This window comes from Halichoerus grypus, chromosome 1, assembly GCF_964656455.1.
Source record: "Halichoerus grypus chromosome 1, mHalGry1.hap1.1, whole genome shotgun sequence".
NCBI classification, from domain to species: domain Eukaryota; kingdom Metazoa; phylum Chordata; class Mammalia; order Carnivora; family Phocidae; genus Halichoerus; species Halichoerus grypus.
Genome location: NC_135712.1, coordinates 207,852,547 through 207,877,948, shown reverse-complemented (window position 1 = coordinate 207,877,948; position 25,402 = coordinate 207,852,547). Strand labels below are relative to the sequence as shown.

The window sequence follows — 25,402 nt, the reverse complement described above, 5'->3', positions numbered from 1 at the left end:
ACACAAGCAGGGGGAGTGGGAGAGGGAGAAGCAGGCTTCTGGCTGAGCAGGGAACCCAATGTGGGGCTCAATCCCAGGACCCTGGGATCATGACCTGAGCCAAAGGCAGACGCTTACCTGACTGAGCCACCCAGGCACCCCTGTGTGAAGATTTTTAACTACTACTTCAACTTCTTAACTTGATAGAGACCTATTCAGATTTTCTATCTCTATTTCTTCCTGAGTTGATTTAGTAGGTGTGACTATGGCTAGGAACTGTCCATTTCAAATAAGTTAATCTTTTTGATAAAATTGTTCATATGATTCCTTTATAGCTTTAAAAATCTCAGGTATGTTTGTAGGTTTGTATGGGTTTTGTGGGTTTTGTTGGGGGGTGGGTTGGAGAGGGTATACTTGTTTCCTTGTTTTTCTATTTCTGTTATTCGTGTCTTCTTTTTTTCTTGATTAGTGCTGCTTTGATTTTATCAATTTTCTTGATCTTGTCAGAGAACCAATTGTTTTATTGATTTTCTCTTTTGGTATTCTGGTGTTGTGTTTCATTGATTTCTGCTTCTAATGTTTTTCTGCTTCTTAATATTTCCTTTTTTTAATTTTACTTTTGATGTGCTTTTTCTAGTTTACTGAAGTTGAAACTTATTGTTGATTTTTAGATCTTCCTTCCTAATGTATTTAAAATTATAATTTTGACCCTCAAAATTTTGTGTGTGTTCTGTAAATTTTGATATTCTATTTTCATATTCATTTACTTCAGGGTGTTTTTTTCAATTCTTTTTATTATTTGATTTTTAATTCCTTTTTTTGTGGTTTGAATTCTTTGATTTCTTCGAGGATCCAAAGCAATTTTTAAGGTTAAATTCTTTTATTTCCATATAGTTAACATCTTTTCCATTAAAATGACTTGTTATTTTAGTAGAAACTTCTATCTTGCTTTCATCAATGCTACACAGCCAGAGATTACCAGGAACACAGTTATAGTAGAACACAGTTGAGTTATTGACTCATTGTAATGGTGGAGACTATACACCATGAAGAACCATGATGCATCTCAGTAGAGGGTAATAGGAAGGATGGACTTATTCTGTGATTTGGGCTTACATTAGTTGGTTGGCAGGGGGAGGGAGTTCAAGAAATTGGGACATTGATTAATGATATTAGGAAGTAAATGTAATTCTATGATCGGGTATCTTAATCATTAGATCTAGAAATGGGGATAAAAACCAATGATGAAGAATTAATTGTCAATCATTTGTGCCAGAATAATGAGACACTTGGTAATTTCTGTGGCTTGGACAACTTTGTTGTATAATCCAGTTACAGGCAAGATAGTGGCCTCACGGTCTTGTTCCATCACAGAGAACGAACCTGTGTGATTTGGGTTGTCTGTAAGAGAGTTTATGTTCAACATCAAAATAACATAGCCTCGTTTTTTTTTTTTTTGCAATGTTTAGAACATTTTATTAAAGTAAAAAATTGTTGAAATTAAGTGAAATAGAAAAACATAGTAAATATTTACAAAAACATTGAAAACACCACTCAACTCACACACATGTAAAAATGCAGAAATATCTTTAAAAGTTTGTAAGTTGAAAATTATGGAGATTTCTCAAAATGGATAGAACCGCTCACTGCTGAGTATGGATGGCATTGATATAAGATCTTTTTTTTTTTTTTAAGATTTTATTTATTTATTTATTTGACACAGACAGAGAGAGACAGCGAGAGAGGGAACACAAGCAGGGGGAGTGGGAGAGGGAGAAGCAGGCTTCCCACCGAGCAGGGAGCCCGACACGGGACTCCATCCCAGGACCCTGGGATCATGACCTGAGCCGAAGGCAGACGTTTAACGACTGAGCCACCCAGGCGCCCTTGATATAAGATCTTTGAGTGAATGTTGTCGCCGACTTTTTTGTAATCCAATCCTCCGTAGAAATTTGTTCTTTGGGAGACTCGAACTTGGAGACAGCCCGAGGGGACAAGTCAAGAATTGAGATAGTCACAACGCGAATTTCCTTCACCCTATTGACTGTGTTGAGGTTATACAGAGACAGCCAGGCTATTTTTCTTCAGCCTCTGCTAATATTCAAAAGGATACGAAGAATATGAGCAATTTCTCATTGCTTGAGCAAAAATTCAGCACATAAAAGACTGAGTGGGGAGTATTTGTACTAGAACTATAAAGTTCTATCTAATGGGAAATTACCTATAAAACTAAGGTAAAACAGAATTAATCATGCTCTATCTCTTATTTACTGAAAGTATGAAAAGAGGCAGAGTAGACATTTATAACAATTTTAGCTTAATGAGTGGTCAAGAAACTGTGTTTTGCTGAAGTGACCACACAACTATCTCCAGAGCCCAGAACTTAAAATCAGATTCTAAAGACAAAAGAAAAGACACTCCAAACATGGACAAAGCAGAGAAGAAAACAATGCCCACGGTGGTCACTACTTTGACAGTATTATAAAATGGTAATAGATACTTGGGCTCTATATACTTCACTTTGATGGTTCTGGATTAAAACTACCTTCCCCAAACAAAATTCAGAGGGGAGGAAATTACGGGACTCAGGTAACTCTAAAACCAGTCTTGGGCTCAATAAGACCATTACTTAAAATTATCACATTTTAGGGGCGCCTGGGTGGCTCAGTCGTTAAGCGTCTGCCTTCGGCTCAGGTCATTATTCCGGGGTCCTGGGATCGAGCCCCGCATCGGGCTCCCTGCTCCACGGGAAGCCTGCTTCTCCCTCTCCCACTCCCCCTGCTTGTGTTCCTGCTCTCGCTATCTCTCTCTGTCAAATAAATAAATAAAATCTTAAAAAAAAAAATATCACATTTTAGAACAGATCATCTTCATCCGATTCTTCTAGGTACGTTATAGGTTTCTTTGCCCGTCCAGATGTGGCCCGAGGAGCCACAGCTGAGTCTAAGTCCAGATGGAAGTCCTCACCCTCCCCCTTGGATTTCTTTTTTGTGACTGTTTTAGAAATCACTTTCTCAAAATTAGAGTCGGAATCATCAGAAGTGGATGGCTTCCTTTTGCGGCGAGTTTTGGTTTTGGGGGGATCAGACTTTTGAGGTACATCAGAATTCAAGCCTGGGTCCTTTTTGGTCCCTTTTGGTGCAGCCCTTTTTTTGGCCACTGTACTGGAGGTGGAAGACTGACTTTTTGCTGCCGTCTTCTTCACCGCCACCTTCTCTGTAGAAACAGGGTTTAGGATTTCAGCGTCAGCTGGGAAATCAGCAGCAGGAGAACCTGGAGGAAGTTGCACACTGTCCTTGCATCATCAGCATGAAGGTCCATTACTGACGTGGCACTTTCTGCAGCTTCAGTTCTTTGGTAGTATGTTTGGGGGAAGCTTTGGTCTGAAGTGGACTAACATCTGATGATGGGACAAAATCCTCATCTTGAGTTTTTTCATCAAAATCTGAGAAATCGTCATCTGAATCCAAATCCACTGTGAATTTGGTTTTTGTTGCTGCTCTCCGTGGCTCTTTCTCTCGTGGAGGGACATCAAAGTTTCTTTCGTTACTGCTCATATCTGATTCTGAATCAGACCAGGGGTTTCGCTTCTTTCCTTTTTTGATTGGTTTAAATGACGACATAGCCTTGTTAATAACAGGCCAGCAACTAGCAACACCAACGCCTATCTAATCCTATCTGCCCAGCCCCCACCTTGCAGAGTGTGCTATCAGACAGCATTTCCATTGTTTTATGGAAATTACTCAGTACCCATAGATTAATACAGTAAAACTTGAGCAAATTCTACAAAGTAGCTATATTTCCTTTTTAAAAAGCAAGTGATTGCAATGAATTTTAGTCACAAAAGCTAGTAAATGATAAAAGATTGAATTCAAACCCATACCATTTGGCTCAGAGATCGTGCTCTTAATGCAGTTCTAATTTTGAAGCATCTCCTCTGTGCCAGGAGTTCTAAATCAGAAGCAGGTAGACTTTCTGCAAAAGAGCCAGATACTAGATTTGCTCATCTGAGCAATCTCTGTGATCTCTGTCACAACTACTCAGTTCTGCCATTGTCTTGCTTATAAACAGCCATGAATATTATGTGAACATACGCAGTTAAAGTTGATTTACAAATACTGGTGGAGGGCCAGATTTGGCGTGTCGGTCACTGGATGCTGACCCTTGCTATAATCTATAAACTAATTAGTTACACAACAAAAGTAACCAAGGTACTCTAAGCTTTTGGTGTAGAGGCATGAAAAGTGGTCTAAGGGGGGTGCCTGGGTAGCTCAGTCATTAAGCATCTGCCTTCAGCTAAGGTCATGATCCCAGGGTCCTGGGATCGAGTCCTGCATCGGGCTCCCTGCTCAGTGGAAGGCCTGCTTCTCCCTCTCCCTTGCTGCTCCCCCTGCTTGTGCTCTCTCTCACTCTTGCTCTATCTCAAATAAATAAAGTCTTTAAAAATAAAATAAAATTCACATGGAATCTCCAGGTACCACCAATAGCCAAAACAATCTTCAAAAAGAAAAAAGGTGGAGGTCTCACACTCCCCGATTTCAAAACTTAAAGCTCCAGTAATCAAAACATTATGGGCCTGGCAGAAGGACAGACATGTAGAGGAGGAGGACTTAGAAAAATCTGCATGCATATCCAGCGACCAGCGGGTTTGGGGGAAGGTGCTGAGAGTTCAGCCATGGTCTCGTGTAGGGCCTGGTATTTGGATGCACCCCAAAAACAGCAGAGGGAGAGTTAGAAACACTGCGGGCAACCTCCTATAGCCAAGCAGCAGTCCCATGCAGGGTTCTGGGGTACCTACCCTCCCTGAGCTTCCTGCTCTGCCTGGACTGGTCCTCCTTTTCATTGACATTCGGGGAAGGCTTATCTGAACAGTGGGACCCCAAGATGTGGGGCAGCCCGAGGGCTATTCACGGCTATCCCTTTCTGCCCCGAGCCAGTCCCAACTTGTGGTAGGGGATTAAGAAAACCACAGGGAGCGCTTCCAATGCCTGGAACCTGTTATGGGTTGAATTGTGTCCCCTAAAGTTTATATGTTGAAGTCCTAACCTCCAGTACCTGAGAACGCGATCTTATTTGGGAATAGGGTCATTGCACACATAATTAATTAAGATGAACGAGGTCATCTAGTCTCCTAAACTGTCAGACAAATTTCTGTTTAAGGGGCCCAGTTTGGAATAGTACTTTGTTAGGGCAGCCTTAGCGAATTACTACTGAACCCACGCTGGGTTGCACCCCGGCTCTGGGTGCCCTCCAGAGGGTACTTAGAAAACATTTTGTGAGATGCTCCAAATGCATGGAAGCCACATGAGACCACAGCTATGCCCAGAGCATCTTCCTAGGCTTCCTTGGCCAGACATGACCCATGCCCAGGACACTAATGAGATTCAGAAAAATTTCCAGAAAGCCCATCGGACAACCAGGCCTCATGCAGGATAGTGGCTGGGCCCAGTGAACTTTCCCAGGGTGTCCTTAGCATGTTCAGCCTGGAGACTTAGAAAATTTGGAACAGGGGCACCCGGGTGGCTCAGTCATTAAGTGTCTGCCTTCGGCTCAGGTCATGATCCCAGGGTCCTGGGATCGAGCCCCGCATCGGGCTCCCTGCTCTGCGGGAAGCCTGCTTCTCCCTCTCCCACTCCCCCTGCTTGTGTTCCCTCTCTCACTGTGTCTCTCTCTGTCAAATAAATAAATAAAATCTTCAAAAAAAAATAAAAAAAAAAGTTTGGAACATACTAAAGTTGGCCCCCCATGGGACCATGGCTGGCTGGGGTCCCCCTCTTATCCCTCTCCACCCAGCCCAAGCCAGTCCCAGACTCCAAAGAGGAACTAAGAAAACTTATGGGAGGCACCCTCTGTGACCATGACCTATGGTGGACTGAGGCCTAGCCTTGGGTGCCCTCTGCAAGCCTGCCAGGCTGTCCAGGAATGGGAAATGTCTTTGTGAGCTGAGTCAGATCACCAGGGCTAACATGGGGCCTGGCAACACAGACCGATGCTTCTACCAATCGGGACTTAACACACTTAGGGGGTGCCTCCAACAAGCAGGCCCTTCAGAGATCCGCATTCTTGTCCAGGGTGCCCTCACAGTGCATCCGTTAACGGGCCCAAGACAGTGCCTCCCCTTCAGCAAGGGGAATCGGAAACCCTTTCAGGAAGTGCATGAGACAGCCGTGACCTCTCGCATCCCTGTGGCCAGACCTGGATGCCTTCCCCAGTCATCACTGACTCTAGACAAGCTGATTCTCCACCATTGGTTTAGAAGGCATCTTGTCTCCCCTGGGCAGGATGGAGGACCCGAGCACCCCGAAAACACTTCTACCAACTACTGGGCCCAATCTGGGCTGTGGACAGGATCTGGGCACCCTCCCTTGGCCTCCCTGTCTGGCGGGCTTGTTACCATGGTGAGAGACTTAGAAAAATTTTCAGGAGGTGCATCCAGTGAACCCACACGTGACTGCTCTTCGCCTCGTGTAGGGAGTTGACTTGGGGCCTTCCTTTCCTCTGGAAACATTTTCAGAAGGGATAGGTAGTGACTGGAATCCCACTGAGGACAGCTGCCTGCCAGAAGCAACCTCCTCAAGCCTCCCTCGCAGCCCTCAAAGGATTCAGCCTTCCGAGGGAGACTTAGAAAACTTTTTGGAAGGCCCACACCCCCAGGGCATCCTAGTCACACCTTCCTGACTGGCCAGAGCCAGTGCCCCACCCCTACCTTGGAAACACTTCCAGCAAGTGATAAAAATAAATTTTTTTTAAGATTTTATTTATTTATTTGACAGAGGGCAAGTGAGCACAAGCAGGGGAAGTGGCAGAGGGAGAGGGAGAAGTAGGCTCCCCACTGAGCAGGGAGCCAGAGGCTGGGCTCAATCCCAGGACCCCAGGATCATGACCTGAGCCACCCAGGAGCCCCTTCAGCAAGTGATTGAGATTACCAAGTCCCCGCTGGAGACGGCCACCAGGTCCAATGAGCCCACCCCTGGATGACTGTTTGGCCCAGGATGGATGCTGCCACCGCAGGGAGACATCCAAAGATTTGGGGGAAGTGTTCAAGAACGGGCCCCACTGGGAGTGCAGCTGGGCACAAAGTGCCCTCCCTGGGCCTCCCCGCCCCCTCTTCAGAAGGGGAAGTTTCAGGATGCACACCCGTGACCCTGCCCCATGCAGGACTGCAGCCAAGTGAGGGGAGTGCTCCCAGGCCTTCCTGGCCATGATCCCGGCCTCTGGAGGGAGAACCTAGAAACCAGGCACCAGGATCCCTCCCGCCCCCCGCCGGACTCTCTACCCCATTACCTGCAACATCTCAAGGGAGACCCCATGGGCGGAGGGGACCGCCGTGTGTCAGCCCATCCGTGCAGTTCCTGGATGTCGCTCTCCTCTGTATGGCAGTGACAATTTCAGGGGAGCCCATCCGGAGGCAGCGTGTGTCGCAGACAGGACAACATTGCAGCCAGTCTCCTGGAACTCAGCCTTGCTTTTGATAGTTGGATCCCATTCCAGGCCCGCACAGCCGAGCTCCGGGGACGACATTAAAACAGCCGCCAGGTGGCGCAGTTCAACAAACGCGACCTAGATGAACCTGGACCCCCAGGTGCCACTTTGCGTGGATCTCACCCTTGGCCCACAGCGGCCGAGGAGTAGCCTGATGGGCCCAGGGCACCATCCACGGAACTCCCGGGGTGGCCCGGGCTGCTCTCAGCTCCCAGAGTACAATTTAGACATTTTCACTAGGTGCTCCCAGTGACTAGACCCTATCTGAGAGTGGCCCTCCACGGGCCTCCCTGGCCATCTCAGCTCAGTCTCACCCCCGCCCCCCCCCAACCCCAGCACAGGAAGGCTGCTGGGCCCAGGACACCCTCCCCGGTGTGGCCTTCCTGTAGAGGAGTTGGAAACATTTTCCAGTGGCATATGTGATGAATAGGGCCTACATGTGACCGCGGCTGGGCCTGGAACACTCTCCCTGGGCCTCCCTGGATGGCTAGGGCTGCTTGCCTCATCCAGAGGGAGACATAGAACGAGGAGGGGGAGGAGGAGTGCATTCAGCCACTGGGTGGTCCTGACCTCCAGAAAAGGGCATAGAAACTTTTCGGGAAATGCTCCCAACAACTGGGACCCAAGAGTGAAAACACCTGAGGCCACGGCATCCTTCATGGGTTTACTTGTCCAGCGCAGGCCATTCGGTGTCTTCCCTTTGGATGGGGATGTGGATACGTTCTCAGGAGGCACCACCAGGTGGGTCCAATACCAGGGCCCACACAGAAGCACAGCCTGGCCCTGGGCACACCCCGCCCGCCCCCCCCCCCCCGAGTCTCTCTGGCTAGCCTGTGCTTGTCTCCATCACCAGAGAACAGCTACAGGGGTTCACAGGGGTATATCGAACAATCGGGCACCATGTGGGACTGCAGGAGGACCCAGGGCAACTTTCATGAGTCTCCTTGGCCAGCCAGGACAGTGCCTGCCTCTGGAGGAGGATTTGCATGTTTTCAGGAGAGCCCATGGACTACCAGGCCAAAGATGTCATCCCTAGGGTGCACTACCTGGCCAGTTTTTTCCCTGCCACCAGAGGAATACTTATAAGCAAATTTGTTGGGCACCTTCTAAGATTGGACCCTACACAGGGCAGCAGATGCCCCTGGGGCACAATCCCCAGACTACCCTGCCTGGTTTTGCTGCCTTTCCCTTCCGGAGGGAAAGGGGAAAAAAAAAAGAAAAAAAGATTGTATTTATTTGAGAGAGAGAGCAAGAGAGAGCACAAGCAGGGGAAAGGACCGAGGGAGGAAGCAGACTCCCTGCTGAGCAGGGAGCCTGACACGGGGCTCCATCCTAGGACGCTGGGATCATGACCCGAGCAGAAGGCAGCCCTTTGACTGAGCCACCCCGGTGCCCTGGAGGGAAACTTTAAAAAGTTTCTGAGAGGTGCATCCAGTGATTAGACTCCATACAGAATGGCAACTCGCCTGAGGTTCCCTCCTTGGGCCTCTCTGGTCCATCTCTTTTTTTTTTTTTTAAGATTTTATTTATTTATTAGAGAGCGAGCAAGAGAGAAACAGCATGAGAGGGGAGAGCGTCAGAGGGAGAAGCAGGTTCCCCACTGAGCTGGGAGCCCGATGTGGGACTCGATCCCAGGACTCCAGGATCATGACCTGAACTGAAGGCAGTCGCTTAACCAACTGAGCCATCCAGGCGCCCTGGTCCATCTCTTTATGGGGAGACTTAGAGAAAATTTCAAGAGGCACATCCAGCACCCAGACCCCATCTGGGACCTTATTTAGGCCCCTGGTGCCCTCCCCAGAGGTTCTAGTTGCCCAGGCTCATGCCTGCCACCCCAAGAGGGACTTAAAAATTTTTTCTGGAGGTGCATCTGACAATCAGGGGTGCATAGGTCCAAACATGGGCTGCAGGTCAGCCTGGGATGCCCCCCTGACCTCCATGCCCCTTTAAGGCACCTGCATAAGGCTGTCCTGACCGGAGGGGAAGTCACTCACTTTCAAGTCTAAACCACCAGTTTCTTCCCAAAGTGCCCTTCCTCCATAACAGACCCCAGAGCACACCAGGCGTGCCAGGCTCTCTGCCTGTCTCCTGGGAGCCCAGCAGCTCTAGCCCACCTGTCCAAGGCCTCACTTTGGAACCTGGCTCCTATTCCACCCCCTTCACCAGGACCCTAGACTGCTTGCCTTCAGAGCCTGGCTCCCCCGAGGCCAGGTCTGGAGGGCCCAGGGTACGTCCGGTTCTCTGGGCCTATACCCCGTGCAGGCCCACTCTTGGTAGCTTCTAGAAACAGCTGTACCACAGCCTGAGTGGACGAAGGAGTGAAGGAGGAGTGGGAGACCGTGGTGGATGACGTGGGGCGTGGACGGTGTAATCTGGTGTGACTTCCCTGCAAGGCCTCAGGGCAAGAGTCAGATAGTGTTTGCTGACCTTTCTAGGCCATAAATGAAATCCCTCTCCAAAAACAAACAAAAAACAAAGCCCCACTCAGTCACACCTTGACCCAAGTCTTGGTAGTGGCATTTTAATGGCTTTTGTTGGTGGCGGCAGCAGCAGCAGGCGGAGGGGGAGAGTGTGCCTGCCCCCAGCATGTCTAGCCGTGCTCTTTCCACTGGACCAAGGCCAGGAAGGTGCGGATTTCCATGGGCTGCAGCGTGATGGCGGCAGGGTCCAGCCGAGAGGGAGAGGGCTGGGCTGTGGGGCCTGGGGAGGTGCAAGGGAGAAGTGAGGGGTGCCAACTTCCTCTGCCTCACCCCCTCCTCCTGCTCCTTCCCCTCGGCCTCCACACAGCCATATACCCTCAAATCTATCCCCAGGGCCTTATTCCCAGACCCGTTTTAAACTGTCTCCCAGGCCCTGAATACTATCCCCAGATCCCCCAATCTGTCCCCAATGTCGGGCCATCTCCCTCACACCCTCAAGCCCTATCTAAAGACCATCACGCCAATCCCAGGAGTGATGCGCACAGCCCTCTCCCCAGAACTAGATACTCAGGGAATCCCCATCTCAAACCCTCAAGACCCACTGCTAGTTTGCTTAGACCCACTTAAGCCCCTTAACCCCCTAACCTGGATCTGAACACCGCCCTAGACGCTGGAGCTCTATCCCGGTCCTGGCCAACACTCCCACACCTCCCACACAGCCCCCAGCCCCCAACTCCCCGGGCAGGCCCCCACCCGTGGCTGGCGTCCACTTGAGCCTGGAAGCGCTGGCCCGGAGCTGGTTGGCCGCCAGCGTGGTCTCCTGCAGGTAGGTGACGGTGAAGGCGGAGAACAGGTCCTGTAGGCAGTGGATGGGCCGGGCTGAGTGGGGACAAAGCAGGGTTTCCCCTCTCCCTTGTCTCCTTCCCACTTCTGCCCTCCTCACCCTCAAATCCAAGGTCACCGGGGAGCTCAGGTTGCCAGAGCCCTCCCCTACAGCGAACTGGTGCTCCAAGCGCAGGAGAAGCGTTGTCCTGTCCCAGCGGGCCAGTGTGAGCAGATGCACCGAGGGAGGTAGCTCTCGACGGAGCCCTGAGAACTGCAGGAAGGGGGTGGGGCCGAGGCGCGGTTAGGAGGCGGGGCTCGGACACAAGGGGCGTGGCTTCGTCAGGGAGGGAAGAGGCTCAGCTAGAAAGGGTCGGGCTAAGCCATGAGAGGATGGGACAGACCCAGGGAAGGGCGGTGCCAGGCTGGGGGCGGGCCCGAGCCCGGAAGGGGCAGACCTGATCTGGCCCGAGACCCACTGAGATAGGGCGGGGCTGAAGCTCAGGGGGCGGGGCTAGGGGCGGGACCGAGCGTGGGGAAGTGGAGGCGAGAGGGTGGGGCCCAGTGAGCAGTGAGCCCGCCGGAGCGGAGAGAGCTGAGGCTGCGCTAAGACCCAGTCGTGGCGGGATGGGACTCAGCAAGCCGGGACTGCCGGGCGACGGGGCTGAGCTGAGGGGGTGGGACTAGCTTATGGCCTCCCCAGGACGAGTTAGGGGCGGGCGGAGTGGGTCCCGCCTAAGGCCAGGAAAACCCTCCGTGGTTCACTGGGGTCTTCTCCACCTGGCGGCTCCACGCCCCTCACCTGCTTGCGCGGGGCGACTCCCGGGTGGTAGGGGGCGCCGCCACCGGGGGCCAGCACCAGCTGCGGGGCCAGCAGCTCTTTCTCTGCCTGCAACCGGTGCCCGGTGGCCGCGGTCGGAGCCTTGTCCAGCAACACGAGGTGGCGCCCTCGCACCCACAGCCCCAACCCCTCCTCCAGCAGCGGCTCCCCTACTCCCCGTCCATCGTCTTTCAGAAGCCTTCGGTGCACCTGTGGGGAGGGGCCAGGAGAGGGTGAGGAGTCCCTCTGGCCGATTTCCGGGCCAGAAATTTGGGGAAGGGCTTGTGGAAATTTCAAGAGAAACTAAAGAGTGAGAAGAATGGATGCGGAGAAAGGTCTAGTAGGGGACCGCCAGCAGAAGTGGGGATCTAACCTAGCAAGGGACTAGGACAGAGGGAGGGAAGGATCTAACGGGATAGGGCAAGTCAGGGCCTGGAGAAGATGGGGAGCTAGGGAGGGACTGAACAAAAGCTTGGAGCAAACTTTCCACATAGGAATGGAGGTCTCAGCTTAGTGGGGACTACAGGCAGTGGGGTGCGCCTAGCAGAGAACGGAGCAGAAACAGGCTTTCAAGGCCCAGTAGGGGGCCAGGGTGGGAACAGGCTGAAACAGGGCTCTGGCCACTCACCATGAGCTCCACGGAGCCGTCCTTCAGGCTGCTGCCCCCCTGGGAGCGGTCCGTCAGCACAGTCAGCTGCATCTTGCCGTCCTGGGCGTTGGGGGGGTGAGGGGAGGGTGAGGGGTCCCACAGCCAGCCGGCTATGGCCCCCAGACAGGTATCACAGGGGATGGTGGAGACCACCAAGGACAGCCAAGAGATGCTAAGAATGATGGCGACCCCCACTCTGTGGAGGGGTGCTAAGAAATGGGGAGCAGGATGGAGTTGTTACCCTGATGTAAATGCGGCTGTTGACTGGATAGTAATTGCCTGCCACTGGCTCAGTCTGGTTCAGCTTCCAGGTGGGTCGATAATCCCGCCTGGGGAGGGGGAGGGTTTGGTCAGGCCTGGGGTCCAGCTCCCCTTCCCCGGTCTATCCATTCCTCACTCCCCCTTCATCCCCTCCCTCCCACACTCAGAGGATCAGCAGATGCCCCCACAAGCCTGGGCCCCCACACACCACAGACCACTCTTTACTGCCCCCAGTCACCCCACCTCCTCTCCAGGATCTCCCGGCCATTGCTGTCTGTGTAGAACAGTCCTTTTGTCTCCAGCACTGTGTCAAAGCGACTGATGATCTCCTTCCCCCAGCCGTCACTGGACCCGAGGGGATAGCAAGATTGTGAGCTTCACCTATGCCACCCTGCCCTTGCCCCCACCCCCCAAGTCCCAGTGGGTGCTACTCACCCCACAGGTATTGGTCCCACCGTCCACTCCAGCTCCAGGTGCCGCTGTCCTGGGTACAGACGAATCACCTGGGAACACCAGGCTGAGAAGTTCTGGTGCACCTCTTGCACGAAGGGTGTCTGCGGGCACATGGGGGCGGGGGTAAGTCTAAGCCCGCACCCGCACACTGGCAAGCCCTGCGGATACCCACCCCTGCTAGTAACCTCACAGAGGCCTACATCCAGGTCAACTCCACTCACAGCATGGGAACCTCCCCCACGCTTCCCATGTCAGATGTTAACACATAATTCTTAAGTGTAGCATATATGCTTGCTGTCCGCCGTTACCCCATCCTCCCTCCTTAGAACAGGATTCTAGCGTGGCAAGTGGCTACCTGGAATAAAGACTATATTGTCCAGTCTTCCCTGAGGCTATCAGTAGCTGTGTAACCATGGTTTGCTCAATGGAAAATGATCAAAGAGGCGTACACAATGTTCCTTGCCTCTTTCCCTCTCCCACTGGCTCAAATGCAAATATGACGGCTGGAGCTTAAGCAGCCATCTTGGGCCATGAGGTAGAAGCTGAATGTCGAGGAGGGCAGAACAATGAGACAGAAGAGGCCTGGATGACTCTGAAGTCACTCCATCTGCCCTGTATGGCCCAGCCAGACTTTCTGTTAGATGGAAAGAAACGTCTACCATTAATTTTGGCAACTGTTACTGCAGCAAAATTATATCCTAATGCAGTGACCCACATATGCAGAAGTTCACCTCAAGGGGAATTATGTCGAATGTGAATCTTGCCATTACCTGGCCCACCCCTACCCTAAGAGGAAATGTCAATGAGAGGCCCCGAGAAACCCCACAAGGGTGAGCCCCTGTTCCCAGCCAGATGCACCCTCAGATATCCATCCTAAGTGAGAATCACCCAAGCCCTATCCAAGTGTGAACTCTCAAATATCCACCTCAGATATAATCCCCTCCTACCACAGATCCTTGGTGAACTCTTCAAGCAGCTACACCTGGTTCTCCCCATTCACGGGCCAAGAGGGAACACCCCGCCCCCAGTTTCAAAAGCTAAGTATAATCCTGACACCCACAGCAGATGTGAAAGCCTTCGTACTTGCTCCCACGGAATGACTGTTACTCAACCAGCCGTGAATATCAGCCCTGTGGGAAGATTCTCAATATTCCCCTCAGGTCTTAGTCCTCTTATCTGATAGAGATATAAACCCGACCCCCCGCCCCTACCCACATATGGCTCACCACCCCCCCCAGGCTCCACACCGCCCCCACACCCACTCATCATTCAAGGCCCCAGACCTTCACCACGTGTGTTTGAGCCCAGTGGCTCACGATCAATGGTTCCTGGCGGTTGGGTCTGAAGATGTAGGCACCCGAGACCTGGTTGCTTAGGTCGTTGCCTACACTGGCGTTGTACCTGGGGCCGGGGCAGGTGAGAGTCAGGTAAGTGACCCCAGCTCTACTTACACCCCCTCCCTGGCCTGGTGGTCCCCCCCTCACCAGTAGAAGGCTTGGCGAACAGGCAGCAGGAGGTTCTGGTCCAGGTTCTCCAACTCCACCAAGAGTCCCGTGTCAGGGTCAAACCTAGCCTGGAGGTACTGGGTAGAAAAGGGCAGACACAGGTTAATAACCATCATCTCAGCCAAGGGCAGCTTCTTCATCCTTCCTGGGACTCAGGAGAAAGCCCAGGAGCTACCCTCCCCTCCTCCTCTCTCCCTCTCTCTCTCTCTCTCTCTCTCTCCTCACACCTGACCCTATTAACAAATCCTAACAGCTCTACCTTCCACCTCCTCCTCAATCTGACCACTTCTCACCATTTCCATGGCCTTCTAGGACTAGTGCGGCAGACCCCTTCCAGGCTCGCTTCCCCAGTCAGTTCCCCCCGCCCGCGGCCACCAGAGGGCGCCAGTGACACCCTAAATACCATCCTAGCCAGTCCGCTTGGGCCCAGGGCTGACTAGCGCATTTGACAAAGGAATCATAGTGCCATGGCCCAGGAGACTTTTAGGGGCCAATGGAAATATGTAAATTTTGATTTCTTCTAGAATCAGAAGAAAACTTAAATGTAATAATAATGAATATATTATACTTGTCTTTTACAGCCACCTGCTCATGAAATACAAATTTTAACTTTTTTTTTTCTAATGGAAAAAGGGCCCCACAAAGGCAAAAGTGCTAGGGCCCATTACAGTCTTAATGCAGCCTTGCTCCTGACGTGGCTCCTTCGAAGTGAAAGGCAAAGTCTTTCCCTTAGGCCCTCAAGTCTTGCAGAGTCTGACCTATCACCCAATACCCGTCCCTTGAGCCCCAGGGGATTCCTAGAACACTCAGCACCCTTCTGCCTGAGGGCTCTTGCTTCTGCAGCTCCCTGCCTGCCTGGATCCCTCTTCCCCTACATGGCCACGTGGCTCCCTCCCTCGAATCTCTGCCCTGCCTCATTTAATTTGCAAACCCCTACCACTGTCAGCCCTTACGTATCTGTCCAGTGTCATCCATGATTACACTGGGTCCTCACAGTCCCAGGAACGGATACTGAGGCTCAAAGGGAGGTGGTCACTTACTGGAGGACACATAACGAGGGACTGGTGACTAGACCATGAACCCAAGACCCACTAATCCAGAGTCCATGCAGCTTACCATGACACCTCAAATTTGTCACAGGGGAAGGGAAGGGCATCTGAACGGAGTCTCACCTCATTTTGGATGGCCAAGCCACGGGACCAGGACTTCTGGGATCTGAGCTGGCGGTTGTGGGCGTGGGGGCTCCGGCCGGGCACCTGGGTTACTGAGTAGACGCTGAAGCCCAGGGCAGGCACTGAGGCCGAGAAAAGCAGGTCCGAACTGTCTGAGCTAGGAAGTCTCACCACCTTGGGTAATGGAGGAGGGAAATTGAGTCAAGAGGCTATGAGTATAAATACTGAGCTGTACATAAAGGGATGGGTCAAACTCCAGGAGAAGAATGAGCCCCAGATGGGAAGAAGAAATATAGGTGTTGGCCAGGGAGGATGGAGTGTCAAATTCTGAGTTAAAGATCGCAGAGAAGATTCATAAAGGGGGGGGGACATTTAGGGGGTGCAGAGACTGTGGGAGGAGGGTAAGTGAGGGAGGAAATGGGGAAGGAAATCCTTGAAGCAGGGGAATGAGGGAAAGGCAGGTTTGGGGGGAGGAAAAGATTCATAGGTAGAGGCCTTCTAGAACGAGGGAAATAAAGCAAGAAAAAAGAAAGAAAATTCGGGATGCCTGGATGGATCAGTTGGTAGAGCATGCCACTCAATCTCGGTGTTGTAAATTGGAGCCCCACATTGGATGTGGAGATTACTTAAAAAAATAAAATCTTTTAAAAAATATTAATCTTTTAAAAAATAAAATATTTTTTAAAAGATTTTATTTATTTATTTGACAGAGAGAGACACAGCGAGACAGGGAACACAAGCAGGGGAAGTGGGAGAGGGAGAAGCAGGCTTCCCGCTGAGCAGGGAGCCCGATGCGGGGCTTGATCCTAGGACCCCAGGATCATGACCTGAGCTGAAGGCAGACGCTTAACGACTGAGCCACCCAGGTGCCCCAAAATAAAATATTTTTTAAAAAATTCATGAGGAGACATTAAAAAGGGAGAGATTGTCCGAGAGGCAGGACAGGGGGGTAAGGGGGAGCGCATGTTTCCAAGGGGGTATGATGTTAAGGGGAAGAAAAAGAAAAAGTACTAGGCCCAAGGTATTGATGGAGGGGGAGATATGCATGAGAGTTACCCGAGAGAGGGAGGTGTCCATGGGAGGAGTTATCCATGGAGGGAGATGTGTCCGTGGAGTGGGGTGAGGTGGGGGGTAGAAATCCCCAGGAGGAGGTGTCCAAAGCAGGAGGTAATCATGGGGGGTGGTACTCATAGGAGAAATATTTGTTGAAAGGGCTTACATCACTGGGCACAATTGTGCCATTCGGGTCCCTCACGTCGAAAATGTGGTCGCTGACTGGCAGCCGCACCATCCAATCCACTTTCCGCCCCAAGGGGTTATAAATGGTCACTTGGAACTGGTGTGGGAGGGCCAGATCGGTCATGGGTCACAGCAGGCCTTCTTGAAACCCACCCACCACACGCGGCAACGTCCTTGGGTGATCCAAGCCCCCATGGGGTGCTTTGGTCTCTTCCACCCCAGCTTCACTGCCCCCCAACTGATCGCTCCGCAGACCGATCCTCCCAACCAATTTCACACCGGCAGGTACCTCAAGAGCCCTTCAGTCCGAGCCCCGCCTCCTCCGGGCCCCGCCCCCGCTGTCCTCAGTTTCCAGTGCTGTCCCACCCACCTGTTTCCCGGCCCCGCCCCTCCAGCCCGAGCCCGGCTCACGCTCTTGGCTGTCTGGCTGAGCGGACAGACACTGATGTTGAGGTTGCGGCAGTACGTGAAGTCCTCCTTGGAGCCGCTGAGCCGCGCGAGCGCATTGCTCAGGAGAACCTGTGGGAGGGAGCGTAAAAGTCCATGGGTCAGCTCTGGAAGCCCACCCAGGTCTCCTCCGTGTCTCCTCCCGGACCCCGCCCCTTGCCTGTCCCCGCCCACGAGCGCTCCTAGGCCCCGCCCCTTCCTGTCCCCGCCTCTCACCCCAGGCCCCGCCCCATGCAGGCACACCTAGACTCCACCCCACTGTCTTTGACCACGCCTCTTCCGGTGTCCGCCCTTTCATTCTACACCCACCTCTTCCAGGCCCCGCCCCCTCCCTGGCTCCACCCCGCGCACCTCGCAGGGCCCCCAGCCTGCCGCTAGCTGGCGCGCGTAGTCATTGGCCACGTGCTGCCGGGACGTGCCGCTGACCGCGTCGTGATGCTGGAGCACCGCCATCGCCTCATCTGCAGGCAGACGGTGAACCGGCTGGGGTCTCTGCAGGACTCTCAGTCCAGACCCCAAGGACACGGGAAAGACCACGTGTGGGAGGGCAGGGTCCCGAGGAGTTTTATGAGGGGACTCGATGGGGTGGCCGAGGGTCGGTGTGGCCAGCTTCAGACACACTCCCGTCCCCTCATCGTCTCAACACCTACTGAGGGGTGCACTGTCTCCTGAGCCATAGGGCCCCACGTTGGCTGCCGGACCCGCCAGTGCCTCCAGCTGGTTGCACACCTGGGGAACAGAGGAGGTGTGTTGGGGCCCCGGACCTTTTGGGACCCCTGGGCGCCCCCTTGAGCCCAGTGCCCACTCACCTGCAGAAAGTTGTAGCTGAGGCGCTCATAGCGTTTGAGGGCCGGCCGGCTGGAAAAGTAGCCGGTCCAGAACTGGTGGGGGCCGTCGGCGTAGGGAAAGAAGTCATCCTGTTTTACGGACCTGCAGCGGCAGAGGCATTGAGGGCCGGGTCATGACCCAAAGGGCAGGCCAACCCCCCCAAGCTCCCGTGTCCCCCCAAATACCAGGTGAGGTTGGCCTTGTTCAGCTCCCAGAGGTAACAGGCGGGAGTGGAGTAGAGAACATTGACGCGGCTCCCGTTGGCCTGCTGCTGGGGGGAGGTGTCCGTGTGTGAGCCCTCGGGAGCCGGCACCTTCCCAGGGGGCCCCCAGCTGTGCACACACATCCTCACACACATGTGCTCACCTTCATGCATGCGGTGGGTTCGGATTCTTGTAGTACACATTTTGAGTGCAAACCAATGGCCCAGTGTGAGGCTGAATTTTGGCAGCAACTCAACATTACCAGCATGGAAAGAATTTCACGGATGCAAGAATAAACCTGAAATTTTTACTAAACTTTTTTTTTTAATTCCAATTTTATCATTAAAAATTTTTTGTGGGGCGCCTGGGTGGCTCAGTTGGTTAAGCGTGGGACTCTTGATTTGGGCTCAGGTCATGATCTCAGGGTCGTGAGATAGGCCCCGCCTAAGGCTCTGTGTTCAGGAGGGAGTCTGCTTGAGATTCTCCCTCTCCCTCTGTTCCTCCCCCGCTCGTCTCCCCTCTCTAAATAAATAAAGAAATAAAATCTTAAAAGTTTTTTTGTGTGTGTGGAAAAACTAAGTATGACATTATAGGGCAGGAGTGATCATTTCTCAGGACTGTCAGGTTATTGCTCAATGACACCACTGTTAGAATGAATGGAGGTTCACTTTCAACTGAGGTGGAGGACCAAGAAGGTGACCTCCTCTGTGAAGAAAAAGATGTTTGTTCTGCTTGTGTTGTGAACCCAGTGCCCAGTACACAGTAGGTGCTCACTGACACTTGAGTGCATGAAGGGAAGTAAATGGGACTACACACCTTTATGTGCATCCACATGTCTACCCCTGCACACACAGTCACATACATAGTTACACACACACACACAGGATTTGCTCAGTAAACAATCACTTGCTTCTTCAATATGCTCGATTTCAGACACAATCTAGAAGCAGAGGCCAGCCCCACTCTCCTGGAACCCACAGCCAAGTGGAGGAGAGATACTGAACAGATAGTCCGTTATAATCAGCCTGGCTGTGGCCTCACAGGTATTTGTGGGGACTGTGTGTACACAGAGGAAAGGGCAGGAGCTCCACCTGTGTTTGGTGAAGTCTTCCTGGAGGAGGAAACATTGCAGCTTGCATGTTAAAGGAGAAGCAGGTGTTCAGCCCCAAATAACAGTAATAAGCAACCACCATAATACTGGTTATTTACCTGGCCCTGTTCTACTGATCTGTGTAAATGAACTCATTAAACCCTAACAGCCTTATCAGGTGGGAGCCACCATTATGCCCATTTTCTAGATAAGAAAACTAAGGCAGAGCGCTTAAGATTTCTCAGGGTCACAGAGCCACTAAGTGGCAAGCTAGGGATTTGAAGTAAGAGACTCTATTTCCAATAGAATGCAGTGGGCAGAGGAGCGGTCCGGGGCAGGAGGAAACCTGTGGCAGCTCAGGACCATGATATTTACAGAAGAAAGTGATCAAGGTGTCCAGGGCTCCTCGGGGTCATGGCGAGGCCTGGGAAATGTCATTTGGAAGGCCCTTGGTGATGTTCCTGAGGGTGTTTTGGGTGAAACAGTGGTGCTGGGAGCAAGTGGAAGCTGAGGACATGGAGACTGCCAGTAGACAGCTCTGAGGATGGAACTGATGGGAAGGACATTTCAGATGTGAGAGGCCCAAGGATGTCTGAGTCCTGATTCCCAGAACCTGTTAGGTTACATGGTAAAGGGAAATTAAGGCTGCAAATGGAGTTCAGGTTGCTGATAAGCTGACCTTAAAATAGATTATCCTAGATGATCTGTAGGGCCCAGTGTCATCATGGGTCTTTAAAAGAGGAAGGGGGGGGCACCTGGGTGGCTCAGTCAGTTAAGAGTCCAACCCTTATTTCGGCTCAGGTCATGATCTCAGCAGTTTGAGATCGAGCCCCGTGTCTGGCTCTATGCTTAGCGTAGAGTCTGCTTGAGATTCTCTCTCTCCCTCTCCCTCTGCCCCTCCCTGCCTTGCGCTAGCACACACACTCTCTCTCTCCAAATAAATAATTTTTTTAAAAAAGTAGAAGAGGAAAGAGGGAGTGAGAGTAAGAAAGAGATGTGATGAGAGACGCAGGGGCAGAGAGCTGCTGCGTGGTTGGCTTGCAAGATGGGGGGCCATGAGTCAAGGAATGCAGGAGGCCTCTAGAAGTTGGACACTTTCCCCAAGAGCTTCCAAAAGGAACCCAGCCCTGCTGACATCTTGATTTTTAACCCAAACCCAATTTTTAACCCAACCCAAGTCGGAATTGTGTGCGACTTCTGGCCTACAAAACTGTAAGATAATATATTTCTGTTGTTTTCAGCCGCTACGTTTGTTGGTCATTTGTTATAGTAGCAATACAAAACTAAGAGAGCACCCACTGCGATGCATATGACCCAAGGGCCAGGGATCCAAGCACATTCATGCACACGAGCTGGCACACTTACCTGAGCGTTGACCAGCTCGATGAGCCGGTCAAGGTTCTTGAACCACATGTTGGCATTTTCATACTGGAAGTCTGAGCCCATGGTCATTATGGTGTGGTTGGTGCGGTAGTTCTGGCCCTGCAGGTGGAATGGAGAATTCCTCAGGCCAGGGTGTCCTGGGCCATCCCTGCGTACAGCTGTGCCGTGGTATATATGTGGTCAAGAGTGCAGGTGCCGGGGCGCCTGGGTGGCTCAGCCGTTAAGCGTCTGCCTTCGGCCCAGGTCATGATCTCAGGGTCCTACAGGGAGTCTGCTTCTCCCTCTCCCTCTGCCCCTCCACCCCTGCTTGTGTGCACTCACTCTCTCTCCCTCTCAAATAAATAAATAAAATCTTTAAAAATAATAAATCAATCTTTAAAAAACAAGGGTGGGTGCACGTAGAGGAGTGGAGGGGGCAGTGGAAGTGGGTCCTGTGGGAGCGTAGGGACACATGTAAAAATAGCCTCACACTGTTGAGTACTCCTCGTGGGCCCAGATGAGGGCACTGAGGCACTGCGCCATGCTGTCTCATGCCTTTGGTGAGCGTTTGGGGCAGCAAAGGTTGTCTGCAGTCTTCTAATCAGAAATGAACACAAATCTGGGAGGGGAGCCTGGCGATGGTGAATGGAATGCTACCTTCCTCCGAGGGTGATGAGGAGGTGTTAGGGAATGCCCGCGCCGTGGAGAGGGCCCAGTGCATTATGAACACGAGTCTCACGGGCTCTGCACAGTAGGGTTACCTGGGCAGTGGCCAACTGCAGGAAGTAATCGACCAACTCCTTGGCATTGTACTCGGGGCTGCGCGGGTCCTCCACAAAGGGCTTGTCAGCACACAGCGTGTCCCAGCACAGTTTCTCCGGTGGGTTGTAAATATTGGGGAGCACACCTGCATGCCACACCAGGCTCAGCGTCCCAGACCTGCCCCGGGATCACAGCCTGCCACACCCCACCAGGAGGGACCTCAGAATTTGCAGGGCCCAGTGCAAAGTGCAAGTGCTGCGTCCTTGTTCATAAATTATTAAGAGTTTCAGGACAACAGAGTATAAAAGCAAACCCAAGGCCCTCTGAGCATGGTCCCAGGTCCCATGCCCCTGGGGCCAGCCCTGACCCCACCCCACACGCCCTTACTGGTAAAGAGGTCGGCTAGTGGGGGCTCCAGGCTGGCGCTAGCCCGCCAAACCTGCTCCATCTCTTGCTTCTTCTTCCGCACCCCCTTATCTTGATAATCCAGACGCCCGAAGAAGAAGCCATCAAAGCCCATCTGGAGGTGGGGAGGGATGAGGACCGGGATCAGAGGGCAGGAGCAGTGGGTGCCCAGTCCTCTGCCCACCACCCGCCAGTCCCCTCAGCGTGGGAGGGGCAGTCAGAGCACAGTTAGAAAAAGCAGGTCTGAAACGAGGAAGGGCTCCAGCTCATTTTGAAGCTTGGGGAAGGGTCAGATGACACCGCGGGAGGGCTGGGAGGTGCGGGTGCAATGCTAGATCAGACTTCCACCTTCCCCAGCTTGGAAAGGGGCCTGATTCAAATCCCCCTTAAGCAGCCTGAGAATGGAAGGGATCAGAGAGTGGAAAGGGGACACCGTCATGGCAAAGGTTGTGAAGCCGGTTGAAAAGCTGGGCAGGCCTCCACCCGCCACCTGGCTTTGGAGAGGAACCGGGATCATAGCAAATGGGGTGGGGCCAGGGCTACAGTGAGGGGCAGGTGTGGGGCCCGGGAGGAGCCAGCTGGAGTGGGGTCACATCCTGGGCGGAGGCAGAGCAGAAAGGCTGGAGGGGGGTCGGGCAGGCAGTAATGGGATTCATAACTCACCCAAGAGGCAGGGCCTCAAGGGACCAGGGGACAGGGCCTGGGCCAGGTGAGCTTGCAGGGAAGGGCGGGGCTTGAGTGGCCAAGGGAGGAGTCAGAGCTAGGAGTGAGGTTGGTAGATCACCTGTGCGAACAGTGAGGCCTGCTCCCGAGAGTGACCAAAGGGGTCAATGTGCCAGGCCACACGGGGGCGCCCATCTTTGCCAAATGTGTTTTCCAGAAAGCGCAATCCAAGCGTCATCTGGTCTATGATGGCTCCGTAGTGGGTGGCTGCCTCATCGTTCATCACCCAGCCACCATTGGCAAACTCCAGGCGTCCTGTGCGGGAAGGGCAGTCTGGGTGGATTGTCAGGGCCAGGACTGGGGCCAGGGGTGGCAATGCAGGGGATAAGAAGGCCTGCCTGCAAACCTAGGCCTGGAGGGAGAAGAGGAGTCACTCCCAAGCCAGTGTAGCCAGACATGGAACAGAGGGCCCCCTGCATGGCAGGCTTCCCTGTGGATCCCCTGGAGGTGGGGCCCTGTAGGATGCATAGGAGTTCTACAAATAAAGGGAAATTCCAGGCAGGCAGAGCCACATGCACATACAGGCTGCAGAGGACATGATAAAATCTCAGAAGCTGGAGGAGGGTCAGAAACAGAGCTGAGCTGGGCTTCCTCTTTTCACTTCCTTCGGGCAGGCTCACCCTGGCGCACCAGGTCCCGCACAACTTCCTGTGTTGCATTTGTCTGCTGGTGCCACCAACGGGAGAAGAAGGCAATCTCCACATAGATGAATCGGCGGGTGGGCTCCATCAGCAGGGAAGAGATGACTGAGTCTAGGATGTACTGCACCCCCGCATGCTGGACGTCATTCTGGACTGTGGGCACAGGGGTCAGGCAGTCAGGGACAAACGAGCCAAGGGGGGCATTCTTAGACACAGGCGCTCAAACTGGACAATGTCCCCCCTCCCAATGTCCAAGACCCAGAAAGGATCTGAAGGGCTCAAAGGGGCATGGGGGCCCCACGGGGAAGTCTCCATGCTCTACTCACTGCCATAAAAGTACTGGTCCACAGTCTTGAGCCAGCCCACATCGTCATGCGTGTGGGCCACCAGGTGCACGTTGAGCATGTCCGGATGCACCACAGGGCATGTCTGCACAGGGACCCCAAATACACACATCCTGTCAGTTACACCGAGGTTAAGAAGCAGGCTGGGGTGGGGCTGGGGGCACAAGATAAGTTTTGATCTAGAGGTGAGTGACTCAGAGAAATGGGGCCAGGTCCTTCTGGGGAGGACACCCACAGAGTTGGGCATACAAATACAACTCCCACTTGACACAACTCCTCAGGGCAGCTCTCACTCACACCCTGGGTTAACAGTAATAGTAGTAGCAAATGATTATTAGGCGTTTGCAAATAGGAAGCAGCCACCCTGGGGCTTGGGGGGCAGTATCTCATTTTCAGATGAGAGCACTGAGGATCAGAGTGGTTAAGTGACTTGCCCCAAGTCACACAGCCAGGAAGTCAGGGAGCCAGACTGGAACTCCAGGCAGGCTGACTCCAGAGTCCCAGCTCTCAAGCAATCCCCCCCGCTCCCACATACACACATATGTCCAATCACACAGTTAAGTGCATGCAAAGTCCAGGCAAGCCGACCCACAGAAGGAAGGAGGCAGGTACAGAGAGCCCAATTCTCAGACTCTCACGGCCAGACCTTTCAACGACGCAAAGCATGCCTCCAGGCCACACTGTCATATTAACAACTATTCACTAGGCACCCACAGAACAAACCCACCCACACCTCCGGACCCTACTCGGGGCTTCGCTCCAGCTTGTGTACATTTCCGCTCCCGGGCCACGCTCACCTCGTATCCCGCGGCCCGAGCGCCGGGCGCCGCCACCAACAACAAAAAGAGGAAGGAGAGAGGCGAGAGCGGTGGCTGCAGCGCGCGGGAGCTCGTCGTGGACCCTGACGCGCCCCGGCCGCCACCGCCAGCGCGGACCCCCGAAGGCCGCGCGTCGGCGGCCATGGCTCCGCAGCTGCCGCCGCCGCCGCCACGGCCACCGCAGCCGCCACCAGGGACTTCCCGGGCCCGGAGTGGCCGGGCAAACGCCCCGCCCCCAGAGCCCAACTTGGCCAATGGTTGCTGGCGGGGGCGGGGCTAGGGTGCTGCCGGGCGTGTCACGGGCCTGAGGCCTCAGCTCTGGCTAGCCCCTGGGGACACTAGGAGTGTACGGAGGCGTTGGGCATGTCCCACCCTCGGGTGCTGGTTTAACCAGGGGAGCCGTTAGTGTCTCACCGCCTCCGAGTGTCCTCGGAGTGTCCCTTTGTCCCCGTGGACGCAGAGGCTTCAGACTTTCCTCCGGGTGTAGTTTGCTTAGGAGGTGGGAGTGTGTGCGTGGGATCCTAGGATGTTCCATTGATCTTCAGGGCTAGGGTCTTGGACGGACCTAGCTTGCTAGGAGCAGGGGTTGATGGTGGTCCTGTTCTGTCCTATGAGGATTATGCATAGAGGAACTGCCCTTGGGGTACTGAGGATGGGAGGTATCCAGCCTGATTGGAAGAAATACCCATGGGACTCAGGTGAGGAGTGACAGGTGGGGGAGGACTCAGTCTTTCATGCTTTTCCCAATCCCAATTAGTCCATCCAGCTCACTGATACTACCCGATTTGTCTGATAAGAAAATGAAAACCCAGGGCGCCTGGGTGGCTCAGTCGGTTAGGCGGCTGCCTTCGGCTCAGGTCATGATCCCAGGGCCCTGGGATCGAGCCCCGCATCAGGCTCCCTGCTCCTCGGGGAGCCTGCTTCTCCCTCTCCCTCTGCCTGTTGTTCTGCCTACTTGTGTTCTCTCTCTGTGTGTC

General features: G+C 53.2%; 1 protein-coding gene across 2 annotated transcripts; it reads right to left on the bottom strand.

Moving 5' to 3' along the window:
- Positions 1-9,966: 9,966 nt before the first annotated feature.
- MAN2B1 (mannosidase alpha class 2B member 1) lies at positions 9,967-24,623 on the bottom strand. Of its 2 annotated transcripts, none has more exons than XM_036110852.2 (24): positions 24,405-24,623; positions 23,590-23,692; positions 23,243-23,416; positions 22,684-22,877; positions 21,882-22,014; positions 21,494-21,639; positions 20,736-20,852; positions 18,263-18,348; positions 18,059-18,179; positions 17,900-17,978; positions 17,601-17,710; positions 17,214-17,321; positions 16,783-16,899; positions 15,564-15,737; positions 14,371-14,468; positions 14,170-14,287; positions 12,869-12,987; positions 12,677-12,778; positions 12,414-12,501; positions 12,152-12,232; positions 11,506-11,733; positions 10,825-10,977; positions 10,635-10,737; positions 9,967-10,161 (listed from the first exon to the last, which is right to left on the bottom strand). In XM_036110852.2, exons 1-24 carry the CDS (start codon positions 24,567-24,569, stop codon positions 10,052-10,054), a joined length of 3,027 nt encoding a protein of 1,008 aa, XP_035966745.1. In that variant the 5' UTR covers positions 24,570-24,623; the 3' UTR covers positions 9,967-10,051. The 2 variants fall into 2 exon arrangements, with proteins under 2 accessions (XP_035966745.1, XP_035966746.1); XM_036110853.2 differs by having other exon boundaries at positions 18,263-18,345.
- Positions 24,624-25,402: the final 779 nt, after the last annotated feature.

Bases quoted from the DNA above. Each gene is read 5' to 3' on its own strand.
- MAN2B1 (XM_036110852.2), bottom strand. From the start codon at position 24,569: ATGGCCGCCGACGCGCGGCCTTCGGGGGTCCGCGCTGGCGGTGGCGGC. The intron at 23,417-23,589 runs GTGAGTAGAGCA...CTGTGCCCACAG, and splicing joins GGACCAGTACTTTTATGGCA to TCCAGAATGACGTCCAGCAT. The intron at 16,900-17,213 runs GTGAGCCGGGCT...CTCCCACACCAG, and splicing joins TCAGCCAGACAGCCAAGAGC to TTCCAAGTGACCATTTATAA.